Source organism: Mirounga angustirostris, unplaced genomic scaffold, assembly GCF_029215605.1.
Source record: "Mirounga angustirostris isolate CCGP_5_RB_7025 unplaced genomic scaffold, mMirAng1.0.hap1 SCAF_1, whole genome shotgun sequence".
Taxonomy (NCBI): domain Eukaryota; kingdom Metazoa; phylum Chordata; class Mammalia; order Carnivora; family Phocidae; genus Mirounga; species Mirounga angustirostris.
Window position 1 is genome coordinate 186,062,118 of NW_026991709.1, and position 22,573 is coordinate 186,084,690.

The 22,573-nt window shown below is 43.3% G+C and overlaps 1 protein-coding gene across 7 annotated transcripts in view; it reads left to right on the plus strand.

Annotated features, from left to right (window-relative positions):
- Positions 1–22,573, plus strand: part of CADPS (calcium dependent secretion activator) — a 484,463-nt gene that overhangs the window by 288,494 nt on the left and 173,396 nt on the right. For all 7 annotated transcript variants that reach the window (XM_064576385.1, XM_064576381.1, XM_064576395.1 and 4 more), the window contains 2 exons: positions 10,243–10,354; positions 17,643–17,782. In XM_064576385.1, the coding sequence (XP_064432455.1) occupies positions 10,243–10,354; positions 17,643–17,782 (252 nt within the window). The remainder of the gene's footprint in view (positions 1–10,242; positions 10,355–17,642; positions 17,783–22,573) is intronic.

A 22,573-nucleotide genomic window follows, 5' to 3' on the forward strand; every position in this document is an offset into this window, starting at 1 on the left:
ACACCAGTCCATACAACTGTAAAGCCCACATTTCTAACCTCATTACCTTCAGATTTCTCTCAGAAGCTGCACCTGGCTTCGTTTTCTGCCACTCAACTTTCTAAGCACTGAGCCTAAATGAGGTGGAAACTATAAAAAGCAAAGCTAAGCACCTGACAAGCGGGAGCAGCAGGAATCAAGGGGCACTCAGAATCTGACGAGTTCCAAATGGATTTCATTGTATGCCTTGCACACATCTCTAAACAAGGAAGGGAAGATGCAGGAAGGACCAAAAAAAAAAGTCTCCACTGAAAAGATAAGTAACACTTGTAAGGGCCTTAGAAGCATTAAAAGGTTTTTACAACCGTTATCCACTCGGGGAGTTAAAGAAGACAAGTTTTGTTACTGTCAAATCCATAGCAAATGAGAAGACTTAGTCCCGAGCTGAAATGATGGGCCCTCGCATTGGGCATTCCAGGTACGCTTGGTTGAGCACTCTCCTATAAGTTTATGTCTCCCTAGTACTGAGACAAGGAGAGTACACAGACCTTATAGCTGGAAATGCGTGGCAGAAATATCTGTCCATTTACTTTACCTGGACAGAGGATATAAAACAGATTTTTATTAGGAATGTGTGCAAGTTAGAATTGAAGGAAATTATAGTTAATTCTGGCTCTTATCAATTGGTGAGCCTTCAAATTTATTATTTCAGAATGAAACCAGTGCCAGTCATGACATTTTAGTTACATCTGGGCCCAAGACATCTGGCCTTATTCACTAGACTCAAGTAGGTACAGTGCCTGGGCCCAAATAGTGTTCAAGAGCCTAAGAAACTATCGAAAGCTCAAAAGGAAATGGATTAATTCTTAAATAAAGATAACTGCAAAATCAAAAATAATATTGAATTAAATGTCTTTTAATTAGTTGACTGCAATTCAACTTTCATCCAGTTTTTTATACATTTTTTACAACATGGTTTAGAGTACCTTTAGCATGTTTAACATTATGTGGGTGGGAATCCCAAAGTAAGAATAGCTAGGCTTTGTGGAGGACCCTGGTGGCCAATGCAAGGAGAGCCAAATTTGACTGCGAATATAGGTGGTATTTTCACTCTACTGAGATGGTATTGGTAGAGATGATCAAGATGGCTTGAGCAGTGGTGATAGTTCTCTACAACTCGGATTTGTCATTTTTGAAGGACTTCTCTGGCTCCAGATTGGGCCAATGCCATACCTTTGGCTTCAAGAGCAATTTCCCCAATGCTTTCAGCCTTCAGTCCATACTGAGGGGCATTTGGCCAACTGGCCCATTCACCATTTCCCTTTGAGACTCCTGGCATTCATGACCACTCCCAGTGGTTTCTCATAAATGTTAAACAGAGAAAAAAAAGAACAAAACCACAAGCCAGTCCCAGAGGAAGAGACAAGCATGGCTCACAACAGTGTCCTCAGGGATCCTTCTCTGTGGCATGATGAGAACCCAGCCCATGAAAGCAAAACCAACAACAGTTCCCATAATCCCCTCCATCAAAGGCACCTGGGAGGTCTCACAGGATGGGGCTGGCTGCATGGAGGACAGCCAAACCTCTGAATGGCTCTGCCTGAACCCCTCAAGTGCTGCCTGTGTGTGCCCACCGCAGCTTGGGTGCCCACTCAGTCAGAGCCACAAATGCTGGGGGCACTCAACTGCTGCTGAGGTTGGCTTCGTGGTTATTGCTTTCCATGTGGGAGGCTCGAGCGGGGGCACCTTTGATGTGGCGAGGGCTTCCTCTGGGAGCACTTGACCGCAAGTGGTTTGAGAGACATTGGCTGCCTGCCTTGGTCTTGGGAGGTATTGACACTCTTGCTCATTAGGGGACCTGGACCGTGCTTTTGGCAGCCTTCAGCCAGCACAATCAGGCCTCAGTCCAGTTCTCATACTGTGGAGAGACTGGCAAACAGGGAGGCTGTTTTCTGAAGACGTATGAGCTGGGAACTATTTTTTTTCCAAGGCAGCAAGGTCATTAGGCAGGTGTTTATTGAATGACTGCAATAGACTTTTTAATCATATGAAAGGACTATAAGATACATCTGGGTTCTCCAGGATATGCTATTCTACCTGACGACTCTAGACCAGACTATAGGACATAGAGTGGAACCAGGATGATGTGATTAAGTACCAAACAGAGGCACTGTATCAGTTGGCTATTGCTCTGTAACAAACTGTCTGAAAACTCAATGGCTTAAAACCATAGTCATTTATTTCCTTCACTCATCTGCACATCGTTGGGGCTTGGCTGATTCATGCCAGGCTCAGCTGGGTGGCTCTGCTTCAAGATGTGGGTCTGGTTGGTCTTGGCTCCTCACTGTGGATTGGGCTCAGGCCTGTTCCTGCATCTTGGATGCAGGCTGGAGCAATAACAGCTACTGCTTCTGGTGATGACAGAAGCACTGGAGGGTAAGCCCCACCACGCAAGCACATTGCAAGCCTCCGCTTCCATCACATCTGCTGATATCCCACTGGCCCACCCTCCTCCTGGCACTTCCAACCTCCCTCCTTCTGGTTTATTTTCCTCTATAGCAATGTGTGATAAATGTAGGAGGTATGAAAGACCTGATGATGAAGTGGACAAGGGGTGAAGAGGAGAAAACAAGAGTGAAGTCCGGGTGACTGGCAGTTCCTTTGGCTAAGCCGGGGAAGCCGTAGAGGAGCAGATGTGAGGAGAGAAAGCTAAAGCTGAGGTTTGGATACATTTGATTTCAGATTCCTGGAGAGGAGACATTCCAGTGGAAATGTCAAGTAGGCGAACCAGAGCCTTCACGTCTCCGCCTCGCAGACAACCCCAATTTCTACAGAGCAAATGCCTCATTTATGTAGATAAGAGGTAGTTTAGCTTTTCTGGTACATTAAAGGTCCCGAATCACATCCTATCAATTAGTTTCCATGAGACACACCGTGATGGCACAATTGATTCGCTTGGCATAGAATATCATGCAGTCTGCCTGAAAGGCAGGCCAGAAGATTTTAATGCAGTTGTCTCCAGGCAATTATTAACTTTCCCTCTTAGCAACAGGACCAAGGCACTTTCATTCCCTGAAATGACAATTCTCCCTTGTTAAAGCTCACAGTTAATTTTAAGAACCACACCAATTTAACACCCAGCTCACATGAGCCATATACCTTGAATAAATGCAAATCCTGTCTCCGTGGCATGAATTATGGCCTTATGCTGAGCATTGCCATGGCAACTAATGACATCATCCCCCAAGACCAACCTGCACAAAATCCAATTCTCCAAGGGTCCTTATTTGCCTAAAGTGGATGTGTTGTCTTGGCTTATTCACATATGCATTTGTAAATATCACTCTGTTGTCAAAGGTTTGTGGTGGATGTTTACTGTCATTTTGGGAGGTATATTCCCTTTGTGGCAAATGTTGTTTTTTGTTCATGGGGGGAGGGGGGTGGAGGAAATTCTAATGAAAATTACTGTGTGTATTTGATTAGCAACATTTGTTGATAACATATGGTCTGAGGAGGCTTCCGCAAATAAGAGGCTTTAAATAGTAAACAGAGATGTGACTGTGATGAAGCAGATGCTCTCCAAACACACAGTAGAAGGTTGCTTTGCAGTGGCTTTCTCCTTCCCTCCACCCAAGCATATTCCTCTCCCTTATTTTCTTCCCCAGATCAAAGTGCTCACTTTCAAAGCAGTGGCACTGTGGGATGGGTTTGGAGAAATAATGTGCTGTGACTTTAAAAAATCATCTCCGCCCCCCCCAAAATATGAATTATCTGCTACTTATGTTTACTATTTGATATTAATAATGATGTAGTGTGATTAAATGAGTCAGCCAGCTCAAGTGGATCTGGAAGCAGCATTTGGGCACCACGTGTCTGAAATGCTATGATACACAATCCCCGATTTTCCAATACACCGAGAGTGCTGGAGAGGGCTCCATGAAGAATTTAGAGCAGCAAATCGAATCATCATGGGCTGAGCTGTCCTTGTAAGTGCATGTTTACAGTTTATCTTCATGGATCTGCTCCAGTGAGCATACTTCCTTCTGATCTGCTAATGAAAATAAAAGTATTCCCATTAGATTGAACCAGCGATTTCACTTTGTCTATCAGGGGTCAGCATGCTCTTTCTATAACAGACCAGAAAGTAAATAATTTAGGCTTGTTGGCCAGATGGTCTCTGTCGTAACTACTCTGCTCTGCCTTTGAAGTGCAAAAGCAGCATGGGCGGTATGTAAAGGGGTGAACATAGCTGTTTCCTAATAAAACTTTATTGATGGGCATTAAAATTTGAATTTCATGTAATTTTCTTGTGCCACAAAACATTCTTCTTTTGATTATTTTCAGTCATTTAAAAATGGAAAAACCATTCCTAGCTCATCAGCTATACGTAAGCAGGTATTTGGTCAGACTTGGCCCCTGGGACATAGTTTACCAACCCCTGGTTTATAAACCTACAGTGAAAGACATAACTTTTTAGTGTTTTCCATGTGCTGGGTATTGAGTTGAACAGTGTATATACAATAGCTTATCTCCTATTTATTTGTCCATCAATCCTCTGGGGTCAGTATTATCCTTATCCCCAGTTAAAGGTGTGAAAGTCAAGGCTCAAACTCACTCTAATAAGTGTTATCATTTCTGCATCTGACATCTCTCCAGGTAAAACACAATATCCCTAAGTACTGATGTCTCTTTCACCTTTTGGATCCACAGCAGCTCCTAACACAGTGACTTGCACATGGTGGGACATGCAGGAATTATTTTCTAAATGAAGAAAGAAATGAAGGGCTAATTAGAGGTACGATCCCTAGAGCAGTAGAAGTCAGTTTCACCCAGTGCCACAGAGACCTGGACTGTTCCTATGTTTATTCCCCACCCTCTTGTAAAAGGTACTGGTTTGGAATGGACTCACATGTGTCAATATACGTTGCTTTATATTTGGAGGTGCCACTCTGAGTGATTGCATTTCTAGAGTCTATGTTTATGTGCTGATGGCTGGAAAGACCAGAAGTGACGATAATAGTCCATTTTATAACTTGGTGGCACTTTCCAGCATTATACCATTGACATTCACATTGCTGCCAGCCCTTGGCCTCATAAGTTAACTGTCCTTGGTACGCTGGGTCTCCACTGCATGCTGCCAGCCTCAGTGTGCACTGCAGAGAGTTGCTGTGCTCCTAAAAATCATCTTATCTCTAAGGATATAAAGGTCTCAGTTTTGCTCAAAGGAGGCAGTCAGACCCTTGGCTATCCCAAATATCACATCTCCCCATAATCCCCTGAATTTGGTGACATGATTATTCTGAATTTGTCACTTCTTCCTAGTCATTAAGTAAGTATTTGTTGTGTGCCAGGTCCTGTGCTTGGTGCAGGAGATTAATTAAATATAATAAATTATGCCATGCTCCCTGCTCCCAAGGCGTACATTATCTAGAGAGAGAGCTAGATACACACACAGATAATTGTCAGACTACACTATGATACAGTGTTATGTGTTACTGAGAGGCAGTGAAGCTCTATGGTTTCATGCATGGGCTCTGCAGTCAAAAACCCTAGGCGTTTAAAGCATGGCTCTGTGAGAGTCTGAAACCCTGGTCCAGTTACTTAACCTCCCCAAGTCCTAGTTTCTCCATTTTAAAATGGGGATAATAACAGAATATACCTCATAAGAGCAGTCAGAAGGATTAAACGAGATAATCCATGAAAAGCCCTCAGCCCGGGATGGCAAAATTTAAGCACTTGCTAATTGGTGACTATTTTTAGCTTTTCTGTGAGCTAGCTCTATGGTGTGATTATAGTGGCAGATATGATGAGGTCACACAAAAGGGAGACCTCACCCACTTTATCTACCTGCGTTCAGAGAGAAGTTTGTTAACCTCTCCAACTGCTGCTTGCAATAAATATTATCAACCTCTGGTCTTCTCAAATCAAACTACAATTGTATTTCAGTTCTGGGGAACTTTTAAGAAGAAGTATCCACCTTAATAACCACAGTCTCAGTGCACAGCAAAGCAAAAGAAATGAGCAGAGAAGAATGCAACATTGAGAAATAGATTCATTGAATGATGTGTGGCCCCACCAAAAGGCCAAGGCTTGGCAAAAGTACAGTTACAAACATAACTGATTTAACTGGATCAAGACACAGAGCAGTGAGTTGGTGGAACGTGAAAGGAAGGCCATATGGTGCCATGGTTGAGTTTGGGTCATGAAATCAGACTGCCATTTGCTCCCTGTGTGTGATCCTGGACACATTATAGCCTGTCTGAGTCTGTCTTGTCTGTAACTGTGAGAGTAACCATTATAAGCTTTTCACAGGATGGCCAAGAGGACGTAAAAAAATGAAATGCATGTATGTCTGAGTGACACTTTTGAGGGAGGAATTTGTGCCTAGCACATAGTAATCTCTGAATAAATATTAGCTGTTTGTTGTAAAGATAGTCAGGTCTCTCTGTGGCTGGAAAAAGACAGAGTGGACATTTCCATGACTTTTTTTTTTTTCAAAGGGGAAAGGGACAGGAAACAGTACTTATAATTAAATCTCCCTGGGTCTTCTACGAATAGGAAGCATCTACAAAAAGAAGTCAGGAGTCGTTCTTTTACAAAGTCCAAGGACTACAGTGAAGGGTGAAGTTTCATGTCAACACCAGTGACAGCCCATTTCCACTGCATCACCCATCCTCAGTCCCAGCTAAACAGACTGGGTGTCATTGAACCCAGATCCTTATTTGTGAGCTTATGACTCATGCAACTACACAGGTCCTACGCTCAGACCTCTGTTTGGTTTAATGCTCTGCATTGCCATCTTGAAATTCTTAATTATTTTACCCTTCACCCTGTTTGTTAAGTGAAGTTTGATGGAACAATGGAGCATGCATTTGAGCAGAACTACTCTGAAAAAGAGAAAGACTCTATATTTCAGTACCCTTAGTAGCACTTTCTCCTGCTTTTTGAAGAAGAAGCCCCACATTTTCATTTTGCACAGGCCTTGAAATGACATAGCCCAACCTGATTAGACTGGAGACTTTTCTCTTTTTGCCTGCTTCACTGGGCCAGCCTGCCATTTTGAAATCTGATGGATAAATTGGGATTCAGCAGTGACCTAAAAACTTGAGGTGAGCCAAGGGTCATGGTGGGAAGCCAAAAGCACAGCTGCAGATCTGGGGGAAAGGAAAAGCCACTCAGTGTCCAAATGGACTGGGTGGTCAGGGCAGCCTCCAGTAGCTTGAATTGCATCCAACTGACAGGGTGGAGGGCTCACTCTGCCCTACAGTCTGAGTCACGTTGAATGCCTGATGAGCTGAGCATCCTTGGGTAGCAGCAAACCAGTTCCAACAACAGTATCATAGAGATACAGTGTGGGGGGGCCCCGGGGGGCACTGAAATCAAGGCCTCTTTGTGGCTTGGTGTTAATGCATCTCATTCCAGAACTCTTTTGATTTCCAGAAGGAATCTTCCTCATCTCCATGACCAATCATGATAAATGCCCAAAGAGATTAATAGCACAATTCATCACAAAGAATAAATGAATGATCATGGTTTTTGCCAATATTGCTAATTATTAATAATGCTTGTTATTGATAATTATGACAGTATTAGCAGGGAAAGCTGTAACATGGGAATTAAGGGATTTGGGTTCTAGCCAGCTTGGTCAAAATTCACGGGAGTAAAACGGACAAGATCTTGAGTTTCTTCTCAGTTTTCTTATCTGTGAAATGGGGATGATAACTATTTTACTACTTACACTGTGTAGTAGGAAGGCAATGTCATAGATTCTTAATACGTGTTGAATGGATAACACAAAATAGAAGTGATCATCACAGTTACTAGAATATATCTTACATATCCTTATTTGGGGGAGAGAAGGTAGCCAAATTTTGTTGGGTTCTCATGCTCTTTCAAGCCTGTTACTATTTACTTTTTATTTTTTATCCTTTTATTTATTTATCTTTATCTTATTTTTATTTATCTTTATTATGTCACTACTCTGAAATTTTAGAGCTGAGCACACTGAGGTACAGGGACATTAATTACTTGCCCCAAGTCCTACCGTTCATAAGTGACTAACCAGAATTTGAAGTAAAGGTGTCTGATTCAAAACCCTATACTTTGTCATGTTGCTTTTGCTAATAAATTGATTCCCTGTCTTAGGAGTTTTCTGCAGTAGCTGGTGACCAAAATTAGGAGCTTCTATCTGTACATCTAACATTGTGCTGTTGTGTTTGGAACCTGTTGCTTCTTGTTCTGTCTTTTTGCATATCTTCTCCCTTTCTCAGTCATGACTATTGGGTTTTCCTCAATGACTTTTTATCCCTTGGCTTCCAATCTGGGCTCCTCCTTACCTCCACTTTTCTGGTGCTATCTTGTCAACTTTCTCTAGATTCCTCATGCCTTTGAGTTTAGTCAACAGGATTTATTTGAGTGCAACATGGAGACTAGAATTCATTTCTATCATTCACAGAAGTAGAAATACAACCAACAAGCAGAGTAATACATTCAAGCATGCTATTAGTCAAACAAATGCCCATGAAAACACCAAAGACAAAGTAAGCCAGAAGAAAAAGTGAATAGGGGCATCCCTTGAAGGCAAGAAGCACTGTGATTCGCGCTCATTCCCAGATGCTGGGACGATGGTTGCCACCTTTGTGGAAAGTTTTTTGGGAATCGGTATCCCAAGACTTTGTTCATTGATGAGCAGAATTCCTGCAGCATTTTAAGAGCAGTATAATGTTTATTGATATTTCCCAAGGAAATAATCAAAGATGAAGTTTAAAAAGTCATGTCCAGCCCCATCTCAATAATAGAACAATGGTTAAATAAATTATGATGTACCTATAAGGAATTATATTATAGGGTCATTAAAAATAATATTATAATGTATATTTTACAGTATGGATGTTGGCCATCATATAAGGCTAAATGAAAAAAAAAAAAACCTCTATACAAAATTATATCTATCCTGTTTCCTAGTTCTGTAAAAGAATGTATATTTGGCATCACTTATTTATTCACCAAATATTTCTTAAGTGTCTTCTATGTGCTAAGCACTATGCTAAGTATGCAACATAAGCAAAAAATATCCAGTCAGAGGATTCAGCTATTGAATAATCACACAGAAATAAGTAATTACAAATCCAGTGATTGCTAGGACAGAACATTAAACAGTATGTTCCAGAGAATTTAACACCAGACCACATTTAGACTGGGAGACCAGGGATGGGAAAGTGTTATTGAAGCTGAGCTCTGAAGAGGTAGCCAGGTGGGGAGAAGCATTGCCAACAGAGGGAAGCATGCATGCAGGGGCCCTGAGGTGGCATAGTTAGGAGCAGACGAGTGGGAGACTACACGCAGTGGGTCTGGATTGCACCCTGGGGGCTCAGTGCAATCCAGTGGACACTTCTGGAAGATCGCACTGACTGTAGGTACAGAACGGATGGTAGGGCTCTGTGATAACAATGATGAGTAGAGGAAAAGGCCCTGTCTGAGGGACCCATCGGTGGCTCGTGTCCACCCCGGCTAGCACCCCACCCGGAAGCTGGTTAAGCCAGGCTCTGCTCTGAGGAGATCTAAGACTCAGATTTCCACAGACAAGTAGGAAAGGGCATTTCCCACTTCTCCTCCTTCTACCTTCCACTCCTTTGAGCTCCGTCCATTACTCTATTCAACTCATCTTTGAATGCCAGAGGAAATGGGGCCCCCCGCCTCCCCAAAACGACTGACGTATTTTAAAACATATTTTATTTTTTGTTTTGTTTTTTTATTATTATGTTATGTTAATCACCATACATTACATCATTAGTTTTTGATGTAGTGTTCCATGATTCATTGTAAAACGCATTTTAAAGTTGGATGTTGGCTCTGACCAAATGAAGCCCTATCTCAAAATCTAGAACTGCAGTTTCCAAGAACTAGGGATTCAAAGGATACAAGGAAATATTCGTGGTGACCCTGAAATAGTTTGTAAGGATAGCAAATGCACGAGGAAGAGTTCTCGACAACTCGATTCCATACTAATTCCAAGTGATTCCTGGTAGTGCTCTGTGAAGACCCGTGGCAACTTTCTGAGCATCTGTCTTGCATTTGCCTAACAAGTTAATTAACACTTTTTATCACTCCAGCAGCTTTGGAGGGGAGGCAAGGGGAGGGGGATGTGACAGCCAATGCTGCCTTGGGTTAACCCTGCATTCCCCCTACTCGGGAGGAAGGCAGCTGCATTTAGCATTGTCAAGGCAGAGGGCTCCGCACTGACCTTTCTGATTCTGTCCGCAGCTGGGGCACCCAGGGTGACTTCTCGACGACCCACGCACTGCCAGCTGTGAAGGTGAAACTGTTCACAGAGAGCACAGGGGTCCTGGCCTTGGAGGACAAGGAGCTCGGACGGGTAAGCGCTGCCCATCACAAGGAGCTCCAGAGAGCTGTGTCCCCAGGTCCCAAGAGGCAGCACTGCCAAGTACTGAAAGGTCCAGCTTTGGGTTTGAATCCACAAGCTCTAATCTCCATTGACTGTGTGACCTTGGGCAAGTCCCTCAATCTCTCCACCCTCCATTTCTCCTCTTAAATCTGGGCTACCAATAGTGCACCCTGCAGAAGATACAGCAGGGGTTCTCTGCACCCTCAGACCCAGACACCCTGTAGAGCAAAGAGTTGCAATAGCCCTTCCCATCCTGCAGTGAAATTCTTGGAATAATTTAACAAGCAGACCCACCTAACAATTTAAAAATCAGTACAATGACATAATATGAAGAAGAAATAAAAGGGAATTAATTAATAATAAAATAACTTCAAAATGTAAAGATTCAGGCACAACTGCACTAGAAGACCTAAAGAAGGAACGCTGTCCTTGTTCCGACATAGGGGACCACTCTGAAGGTCACAGCGACAAAACCCGCCATGGAAGGGAGAAGCTCCGAAGCTTAAATGTCAGTAAACTGATTTCTTCAAACCGCCCACAAGTCTTGGTAACACGGTTTCCTCAATTTCCCTGGAAAAGTGCCAAAAATACTTTGAGTGTATATTGTTCCAAATTACAAAAATTCAATGTAGTGAAGTTTAAAGATCTAATTGGCTTATTAAATGATCCATGAATCAGGCAGGATCCCATCTGCAAGTAGAGGGAGCGCCAAGAAGATGTATGAAAACCAAGGTTTCTGCAGAAGGATGAGGGGGAAGAAATTACCACCAGAAGAAAAGGATTGTTTTAGGCAAGGTGGCTTTCCTTTAGGGGGAAAAGTGAGGGGTCTTATCACACAGATGACCCCATCTCTCTTTGGGGAATGGAGAGGGCCCAAGTAGCGGACTCACCAGCCCTGACCGAAAACTTCCTGACTGAGCCATTAAGACTACATTTCTGGGGGGGTTGAAACTGCAGTTAGATTATATCCTGAGCACCGGTTTGGGAACAAGTAACACCATTTGATGCCTGTGGTTTTCTTTTTAACAATATGTAAAGAAGATTTAAGATCTAGACTCAGTTCGTTATAAACAGGCTTTTCCACCTCCATTCCCACCCGGTGGGAATATTCAGAAGTCGGGTGAGATGCAGGACGATTCCTCACTGGGGAGGAACATCTCATTCACTGCATGACGTGTAGTATCCCTGGGCCCCAGCCATTCAATACCAACAGAGCCCAGCACCATTATTTTGTCGACCAAAATTGTCCCCCAAATTTCTGAAGCATCCCAAAGTGTGGTACCAGTCCCTTTGAGTACCACTGAGATAATAAAGACATTTCTTTTTACTTCTCAGCCATTGACTCTGCACCAGGCAGCCCATCTCTTCAGAATGTAACTTAGATTTACTGGCTTCAGATGCTTCCATCACTCCACAGTGCTTACAATAAAATTGGAACTCGGTAGCACCGCCTACAAGGATGCATATGATCTGGTGTCTGCCCACCTCCTCGGCCTCTTTTGTTGCTACCTTTCCCCTCATCCACTATGCATCAGTATCGGGGCCAAATCTTAGTCCACCGAATAAACCACTCCTTCCTGCATTGGAGGACTTTCTCCCTGCCTGGAGCGGTCCCCACTACCCAGCTCTTCAAAAGGCTGCCTCCTTCCTTACATACATGCTGCTTCCTCAGAGAGCCCCTTCCTGACTGCCCATCTTCCTTCATTCACTACCCCAGCCACCCGTCCACTAAACTTGATCACCAATGAGAGAAAGAAAGAAGAATTTACAGAAATTTTGGCTTCTGTCTCTCACACTGGACTACGAAAACCCCATGGGCATAGAACCCTAAACTATTCCGTTCACTACCCCATACCCCGACCCCAGCACAGAGACTCCCAATACATTTCATTCCATACTGGTTGGTTGCATAATCCCTTCCGAAAGCTGTCTGACCTCAGCCAAGCGTTCAGCCTCTCTAAGCCCCTGGTGTGTCATCAGTGGAATAATGTGAGAACAAGTGCATAGGCACACAGCCCTAACAAGGCCAGCAAGAACACGGTAAGCAGGCTTTCTTCTTTCGTCCTTTCGTGCCCACTTGATCTGGCTTTCATCTATAGAGCTGACCCAGAATCATATTACTAGGATGTAGACCAGGATATTAGTGTTAGAAGAGGCGAGTCCAGGAGTGCTCAGCCTGAGTCCGCAGAAGGTTCCATGGAATCCAGGAACCCCTTGAAATGGTTTGCAAACTGTTGAGGTGGGGAGGGGCATATGTGCGTTTTTCTGGACTCACGAGTCCAAAGCATTCACCAACTTCTCAAAGCTGTTTCCACTCAGGAAAGTTAAGCCCTCTGAGCTAGTCAAACCTTTTTATTTTATAAATGAGAAAACAGATTCCCATGGAAGGCAGGAAGCTCCCCCAGAGCCACCCAGTGAGGGTGGTGCCCAGGCGCTGTATGTGTGCCCATCCCTGAGGACGCTGTGTAGCCCCCTCCCTGATGCTCCATGATAACCCTAATTAGTTATTACTCATCCTGCCCAGATGAGTGCACTGGGGCCCAGAGGAGGCAAGTAACGTGCCAGGAATGATGTTGGCTCATCTCCAGGACCATTTCCACTGTACCACTTTGTCCCTATGCAGAAATGAAACCCTCAGCTCTGCTGCTGTGGTGAAGGCCACGGGCTTGCCACAGCCCCATACAGTTTTTCGTTTCTGAAGAACTCATTCTCTCCTCCAGCCCCATTACCTATTTCCCCAGATAAGAATTTACTCTTCCGGGGGGAAATCGGAGGGGGAGACGAACCATGAGAGACTATGGACTCTGAAAAACAAACTGAGGGTTCTGGAGGGGAGGGGGTGGGAGGATGGGTTAGCCTGGTGATTAAAGAGGGCACGTTCTGCATGGAGCACTGGGTGTTATGCACAAACAATGAGTCATGAAACACTACGTCAAAAACTAATGATGTAATGTATGGCGATTAACATAACAATAAAAAAATTTAAAAAAAAAAGAATTTACTCTTCCTACCAAAGAAGCTTTCCACCAGTTGCCGTGGAACCTGCCTGTGTGGTCCACATGCCCGCTGGGCCGCCCTCTGCTGGAGGCCCCTCCGCACGCTGCTGCTGGCGAGGACTGCTTTCTGTTTTAAAATGAAGCAATTTCTTGTATCCCTGAGGGAGTATTTCTATGCTCTAATTGTTCCCAAGCTTAGCAGGACACAGCCACATTTAAAATCCCAGTGCTACATTCATTCATTCAACAATATCTAGTTTGTTCTATATTCATTATGCTTCCTTTTAATCAACTTTTTAATTGAAAAAATAATTCATGTGCTGCAAAAAAAATTTTTTTAATGGGTATTAGTGAAAATGAATGATTCTTCCCACCTTGCCCTAGTATCTTTTACAGAGAAAAACCTTGTTTTCAGTTTATTGTGTATTCTTCACCCAGTATTCTATGCATGTACAAGCATAGCATGTACAAGCATATGTATGTATATACATCCCACGAAAGAAAGAAAGAAAGAAAGAAAGAAAGAAAGAAAGAAAGAAAGAAAGAAAGAAAGAAAGAAAGAAAGAAAGAAAAGAGAGAAGAAAGAAAGCGCACAGCTGGAAGTTACTGTATACATACTGCTTTGCACTTTGCTTGAAGTATCAGTATATTCGGAGATTAGTCCATGTCAGCCCATGCTGACGTGCTTCCTGTTTTCATAGCTGTGTAATATTCCATGTATAGATGGATCATAATATATTTAGATTGTTTCCAGTCTTTGGCTGCATAAACAATGCTTCAGTGAATAGCCTTGAATTTATTTCTTTGCACATGTGTGTGTGTGTATATGTAGGATAGTTTTCAAAAAAAAACGTTTTGCTGAATGAAATTTGAATTTTGACAGATACTACCAAATTGTCCCTTGAAGAGTATACACCAATTGATATTTCCACAAAAGGCATAAGTGACTGTTTCTCTACATGCTTACAAATACTGTAATATTATCAAACTTCTATTCATGGGATAGGATTGTGAGCCCATGGTGTCCCATCATTTGTGGCATGCAGAGAGCAAACAGAAATAATGACAGGCAAAAAGCTCTGACTTCAAAAAACTTAAGGGATATAGACATAAAAACGGAATTATAGTGCTATGTGGTAAGTGGTCTCTAGAGAAAGAACACCTGGGAGCACATAGCCAGCGGACATAACCCAGTCTGATCGTCAGGAATGCCTTCCCCGGGTCTGAGGTGGATGCAGAGAAGGATATATAGGCTAAGGCTTGGAGAGGATCAGTCAGGTAAAGCCTCAGGGTAAAGCAGCCCCTCAGAAGGACCTGCCTATGCGCCCAGGTAACAAAGAGAAGCTGGGGCTGGCTGGCATGCAGCTCGCTGCACAGAGTGGGTTGTGTTCCCACATCAGCATCACCACATCAAAGCACAGCATACATGGGCCTCGGCTGAGATGACAAAGTGCTTGATTAGCAGCCTGGAATGTCCAGATGAGGTGTCTGGACTGCTTAGGGCTCATGTGCACCCAGGAGGACCCTAATAATTCAGCAGGGCTGACACATACAAAGGAGTCGTCAACCTGTCAGGCACATGGCAGGGTGGAGATGAAGATGGAGGAGAACTGCAGTGACCTCATCTCTCCATCTACCCCGGAGAGGAAGTCTCCCTGGGGAGCCACCATGTGGAAGAAGAAGTCTTTGTGGAGGGGCCAGTAATGAGCTGTGGTCATTTGTGTCGGCGAATGGACACCATATTGCCAGTGGGAAACACGCCCAGAATCCATATGGTGGAAGGCCTGTTAACGAGCTCCGGGTGCCCAGAGCACTGCTCCTGCTTTGATTTTGCCAAATGGGCAGGAGCAGAAGGAGGCTCAGGGCCTTGCCTGCTGCTGTTCTGGCCCTGGCTGGGCTTTCTCTTACCAGTCCCTCCTCCTCATTGGTTCCCAGCACATCACCCCCCCTCACCCCTCAGGCCAAACTAGCTGAGGAAAGAGGGTCAGCTTCCCTGGGATCAGCAGCGTCCTTCTCTTCATCTCCCCAAAGCTGGGGTCCCAGGAAATAGAACACCATATAGAGTGACATATAGGGACAGGCATTCTCTTGAGGGGAGGGAAGGGTCTCTGTTGCCCAGCGGCACCCTGACTTACTTGCCTCCAGCATCCTACAACATACTACACTTTGCTGGTACCATTTATGTCAGTTGATCCATTTGATGATAGAATTTTAATGAAATTAACCCTCACAGAATGAATAAATGGCCTGCAAATATTACTACAAAAGTGCTATAATCTCAGGATGCTACTAGTATTGCAAGCCTGGCAAACAGCGCAAAAATGGTGGAGCTGACACCCATCCTGCTAAGCAGGCGTGCTGTCATCCGCATCGTGAGATAAAATCACTGCCAAAGTAATCAGATAGGATAGATGTCAGTCAAGAGATTCTGAAATGATTTACAAGACTACTTGAGCTACAGATTTACTTCCAGTATCATGAACAGTAAGCCTTGCCCTAAATATATGGGGTACCTTAAAATATGGCTAATAATAGTATAAAGCCACCACAATTAGCAAGATACTTAAAAATATAGCTTTTTATCTTTAGCTCATCTTTAAGACTTCTTTATTTGTGTATATGTTATGCTACATGTAACAATGTAATATATTAATACAAAGTAAGTGTATATAATATAAATATATAAAATATAAATATAATGATATATATTTATATAACATATAAATAATGATATTTATATATTTGTATATTGATGGTCATATATTTTTATATCGATAGCAGTATATTTACAGAAATTGGGCTATTGGCTCAACATATTTTACTGGCATAGGGCATGATCAAAAAATCTTTGGCAGCCTCCAGTCTAAAAAATCGGGCCTCCTATTTCAATCATGCCATAAGACATTGAGAAGACTCAAATTTTGCATTTAGCAAAAATGATCTATTTTCTTTCATCAGAGAGAGGGAATTCAGGCCTGGAATGAGAAGGGGTGAAAAATCAGCACAAACAAGACCCGTCAGAGGGGGCCGATTTTGTGTTTCCGCCCAGCTCTCCCACTCTTCCTGAGCTCTCATTGCGCCACCTCGCGGGAAGCCATCGGCTCCCACCCTCCCTACGAGCCAGGCTTACAGGCGGACGGTGAGGCTGACAGCATCTGGAAGGCTGTATCTGCCTCTGAGACTCTAAGCCCCTCCCGTCCCCCTGCAGAGGTGCAAGCAGCCCAGGAGAGAGGCTGCCTTCCCCTGCACCTAGAGAAAATAGATGCTGTGAAAACAGAGCCAAAGCCCACGTGCAACAAAGCAGGGCACGCTGCCACCACAAAAGCAAATCTTAGCAAGCCCAGCTTTCGTTGTGCCTATATTTAGTGCCTGTTCCCTCAGCTTAGGGGATTTTCCAGATAGTTCGCTCCTGCCTGAGTGCATGTTCCTCGGATCCCATGTGGCTCCTGAGAACTCGGGTGGCAAAATGAAGAAGGGGATGTGCTGAGTTATCCATAAATCTTTGCCTCGCTTCTGGCCCTGGAGGCAGTGAGAACCAAGCAGGAGACCCACATTGAGAGTAGCATATCTGAAGCATAGAGTGAAAGACACTTTCAAAGAGCCCATCCTTCCTGCTGTGTGTGCTTCCTTTCAAGCCAAGACAGAGCTGGGTGTTTTGTGACAGAGATGTCAAGTCCTGGTGAAATGGTGTGCAAATGTGTGAGTGTCAGCAAGACCCTTCCCTTCCGTAGGTCTCACATAAAGTCCCTTCCATTTTCCCCTGTGTCCTTTGAGGGATGTCTCCTCCTGAAACAGGAGAAGGAATCCTGAGGAGTAGAAAGATGAGCGGACGAGAGGTGCCCTAATGTGTAAGGATATTTCTTCCTTTCATACATCTATCTTCTTACAGGGAGAGAATCGTGTGTGAACATTGTCTGTTCTGGGTTGCGTTAGGACTTCTGAATTTTAGGAAAATGCAAAAGCAGAATCACAGAAACCATGATCCTGACTTTTGCTGAATTAGCCAGGGGAGAGAGAAGAGAGCAAGAGAATACCATTTCTGTCCTCGAGCTGGTCTGCTTGGTACGAGGCAACCACAGTTGGTAGTCAGAGCCTTGGATTGGAGTCCAGCGGCCAGGCTTTGCTTTATTTAAATGCCTGCCAGCTATGGGAGCTGGACAAGACACTCAGCTTCTCAGCAGCAAAGTTTCTCATTGATTAAAAACATGCCCATGACCAGGTTTCCATTTTCTGGCTAAGATGGTTGTCCTTTTTCCCTACAGGTTATTCTCCATCCCACCCCAAACAGCCCCAAACAGTCAGAGTGGCACAAAATGACAGTCTCCAAAAACTGCCCCGATCAAGACCTCAAAATCAAACTTGCTGTCCGAATGGATAAGCCTCAGAACATGAAGCATTCTGGGTAAGTGTTTCTTCTCCGAGTGGGAGTTTTAGAGAAATCTCCATCCATATTTTCTAAAATAATTTCTAAAAAGAAAAACTGATCTTCAGAGAAGTACATGGAAGGAAATATAAAGGATTCATGAGAGATTACTATAAGCTTCCTCAATTCTTATGATTACTGTATGTGTATTTGTGCTGTCAAGATAGAATAATTTCCTTCTTTTCTAATAGGATTTCCAGTACAATTCAAAATGTTCCCAGAAGCATGCTGGGTGGTTCCGGTTTAGGAGGTTTTATTGGCTTTATGTACCTTTTCAGTGGCATCTAGATCTTTCAGACTATATGAATCATCCAATTTCACCTTCATGAACAGCCACATCCAAGAGACGTGAGCAGGTACCATAGGCGACATTCGAACGTTCAATTCACATTGAATCAGTGTTAGTGTTTAGTGTAGTCTTTAAATAAATGACCAAAACATAGAAAATTTATGATCACCTTCAGTTTCTTAAGGTTGAGAGACATGAGCAATTAAGTGATTTCAAGTAGCATAAAATAAGTAAAATAAGTTTTATTTCACAGATCAATGATTTTTACAGAAATTGTTTATTGACAACAGGGTATATGCCATGGTCTATTAAACTGCTTGGACCCCACCATCACAGTAAATGTGAATGTGTCACTTAGAGAGAAGTTGGGCCATATAACTCTGAATGGGGCGGGATATCTAACCAGTGGAAGGGAATGGATTGTTTTTCAGGGGTTCTGCAGGTACCGATTGCCATTCTGCTTAACCCTTCTGGTCAGTAAATACGTCTCAATTCTCTTGGGGTGTGTGCATTTATGAGATGGTTTAAAATGATAAAATTGACATGAAAACTGAGAATTGGTTATGTGCTCGAGGCTTGGGGAATGCAAAAACCCAACACCAGGGACTAGCCACTGATTAAGACAGATTTAAATAGAGACTTTAAACAGTTCCAGGAGGGAGCAGTCAGGACAGGAAGTACACGCCCCAGCAAATGAGCAGACCACAGCAACATGTGGCTGGGGAAAAAGAACAGCATTCCAGCTTTGGTGCCTTGGAGTTGTAGGGAACATGGAACACTCAAGGTTCTAGAGAAAGATAGATACCTCCCAGTCAAGGCACTGGAGGCCTCAGGCATGGGGAACTCCAGAAAAGAAAAGGTCTCCCAACAAGCTGGAGGGCCAGTACTGAACCTGAGCTATGGCATGGACTTAGAGAATTTGCATGGCATTATCTTGAAGCCAAACTATTCCCAGAGCCTGAGATGGGATTATGCCAAAACTCTTCTGCCTGTGGCCATGGGAAGGCCATGGGAGAGTGAGCTAGACCCTTGCTACACATGTAGTCTTTTTTCTACCGTTCGTGATGAAGGGCAGCCAGCTTCTCTTCAATCAAGTTAGCATCTCACGAAGATATCTCATGAAATGTTTGTGAAGTCAGCTTTTCCTCTTTGTTATCATACTCCTGGCATATATTCCAAAAATGTTAAGTGGAATTTCTCCCCCATATTTCTTCCCCCTTGATGTTAACATTCCAGTTTCAAGACAATGGGTTTGAGAATTCTTTTAGGTCTCTATAGCACACAGGAAAAGATTCTGCATCTTTAGCAAAATATTGGCTCATAAATACTCAGTAACTATTTGCTAAAGGAACCAGAGTGTGAGTGGGCAGGATGGAAGGAGACAAGAGAGAGAGAAATGAGGAGGGTAGGACAGACCAGAGAGAGACCGAACAAAAATATGATTGAATGTGTCTGTCCTCAAAAGTTCAGTCTTTTTAAACTTCCTTCAAGGATCAGTAGCTGAACCCACCTTCTCAGCCCCTTTGAAGCACCAAACTAGGAGTTTTCCAAGTACTCCCACATTCAATCCCCACAGCATACTTTACATGGGTATTAATTTTTCCATGGGACACATTCCCATTTCCCACGTTCTCTTCATTTACTCTGTTGGAAACTGAACTGACTGATCTGAATTCACTGATTTTTCTGTTGATTCATTTGTAAAATTATTGAGACATTTCAGGCTACCTTGACCCTACAGATGACAGAAGAAATATGTAACTCCCTTCTGACAGCTTATATCGCTATTTCATATTACTAGCCTGCCATGTAAAAATCACCCCTCTGCCAGGAAATAACAAGGAAGGCCTACGGGAGCCCTGAGAAGTAGCCAATAGCTTTCTTACTCACATTGTCAGACCCAATGTGGCCTAAATCAGGCATGCACAGCATTAGTTGTGCAAGGGGTGACTCAAGGAAAATAAAAATGTTTATTATGGACTGCAATTTTTTTTCATTTAAAGTTAAAATAGCTTTATTGGGCCCTATTGTGTGGGGAAGAAGGAGAGAAATATCAAAATAGTGTTAGAGCTTAAAGAATAGTAGAGAGAAGGGAATTAAAATGCATGGCTGAGGTTATAAATTTTATCTTCTTTCATGTTTACCAAAACGTAAAAGGAAAATCAGAATTACTGTGAATGAGTCCTTGTTGGCGGACTGTGGTTCCTTGAATGAACCACTGGACCACTCAGAATAACTTTCCTTACTGAACAGAAAAATGTTATTGAGAAAGTCAACACTACTTTCTGGCCTTAAGACATTAGGATCTGGGCCTATTGACAAGGAGCAAGTCCTCGGAGAGTAATTTTTCATATTTTACATCCGAATGGTGTTTTCAAGCTCAGCAAGTGTATTCACATGCACTTTCTCATTTTATCCTTGAAATAGCCTCACAGGGACTAGGTATCATTATCCTCCCATATTAATACATGGCCTCTTCCTTCACCCAGTTGCTCAGACCAAGAACCTTGGGGTCATCTTGGACATTTCTCTTTTGCTTTTGCTCTTCATCTCATCCATCAGCAAATTCTGTTCACTGCACCTTCAAGATAAACCTAGAGTTCAGCCTCTCCTCATCACCACTGTATCACCATTTGGATCCAAGCTTCCATCCCTCTTCCCCTTCATGTGTGCCCTTACTCTGTAAGCAGGCCCCCTACTGCTGTCCTTGCTTCCCTGTAGTCTGTTTCCCACCATGAAGCAAGAGTAATTTTTTTAACACACAAGTTAGATCATGCCACTCCAATGCTGGAAAACCTCTAATGATCCCCCATCTCAGAGTATAACCCATTGTTGTTACCATGGCTATAAGACTCCACTGCCTACCTGACCTTGATCACTCCTCCAGCCACATTGGCCTCCTTGTTCTTCCCCAAAGACTCCAAGTGCACCTGCACCTCAGGGCCCTTGTCCCCACTCTTCCCTCTGCCTTGGATGCCTCTTCTTCTCCACCCAGCTTTCTACATGGCTCACCTGATTTCTGCATGTCTCTGTACCATATCAAAATGCCTTCCTTTCCTAGCCCACGTGTGTCCTCTCTCTTTCTCTTACTCTGCTTTATTTTCAGGAGAGCACTTATCATCATCTCACACATCACATATTTCTTTATTTATTGGTTTGTCATCTCTCTTCCCCCTTGGACTGTGAGTTCCTTGTCACCAGGGACATTTGTATCCCTTGTTCAAAGTAGCTCTTACAGGGCCTGCCATGTAGTAAAAGTCTAATAAATTAGCCTATTCGTGTGTAAATGAATAAGTGAATGAATGAATCCCACTTTACACATAGGGAAACAGATGTGGAGTGGTGAACAGACTTGCCCAAATGAGATTATACATTGGAGCTGGGTCTAGAATTGTGTTATTCTAACAAAGGACCCAAAACTTGAATGAAATACAGAGCTCCCGTGAGTCCACTCTGGATTCAGTTAATGAACCACAGTACACCAACCCAGAGTAATTTACAGCAAATCTGATTTCCCTGTTATGCTTCAACGAAACTTGAAGGGGATACAGTTTATAAGTCTCAGCCATGCTTCTTAAAAATCCCCTCTCCTCTTCCATGTTCTTAGCTGTGCCACTACTCTAGACCTCTTGTTCTTCAAAACTATCACACTTCTCTCTCCTCCCTGCAAATCTCTAAAACACCACTCAGATTGGCACAGACTCTCAAACAAGACTACTACTACTGACCTAATTGAATAGTTTTAGGATTCCATTTTCTCTCCCTTGTTGGCTTATTTTCTATAAATGTCAATTAAATTAAGTTGGTTGGTAGTATTGTTGAAATCATCCAAAAACTTAAGGACTTCCTAGCAATTATTGAGAGAGAAGTATCGTAATCTCTGACTATCATTACAGATTTGTTTGTTTCTTCTTACAATTCTGTCCATGTTTGTCTCATTTATTTTGAAGCTCTATTCTTTTTTTTTTTTTAAGATTTTATTTATTTATTTGACAGAGAAAGACACAGCGAGAGAGGGAACACAAATGGGGAGTGGGAGAGGGAGAAGCAGACTCCCTGCCGAGCAGGGAGCCCAATGCGGGACTCGATCCCGGGACTCCAGGATCATGACCTGAGCCGAAGGCAGTCACTTAACCAACTGAGCCACCCAGGCGCCCAAAGCTCTATTCTTAGATGCATAAACATTTAAGGTTATTATGTCTTCTTGATGAATTGACCCCTTTATTATTATGAAATGTTCTTCTTTATCCCTAGTAATATTCTTTGCCCTGAAATTTACTTTGTGTGACAGTAATACAGCCACTCCAGCTTTTTAAATGGCAAATGTTAGGGGCGCCTGGGTGGCTCAGACGGTTAAGCGTTTGCCTTCGGCTCAGGTCATGATCCCAGGGTCCTGGGATCGAGTCCCGCATTGGGCTTCCTGCTCCTTGGGAGCCTGCTTCTCCCTCTGCTTCTCTCTCTCGCTCTGTCTCTCATGAATA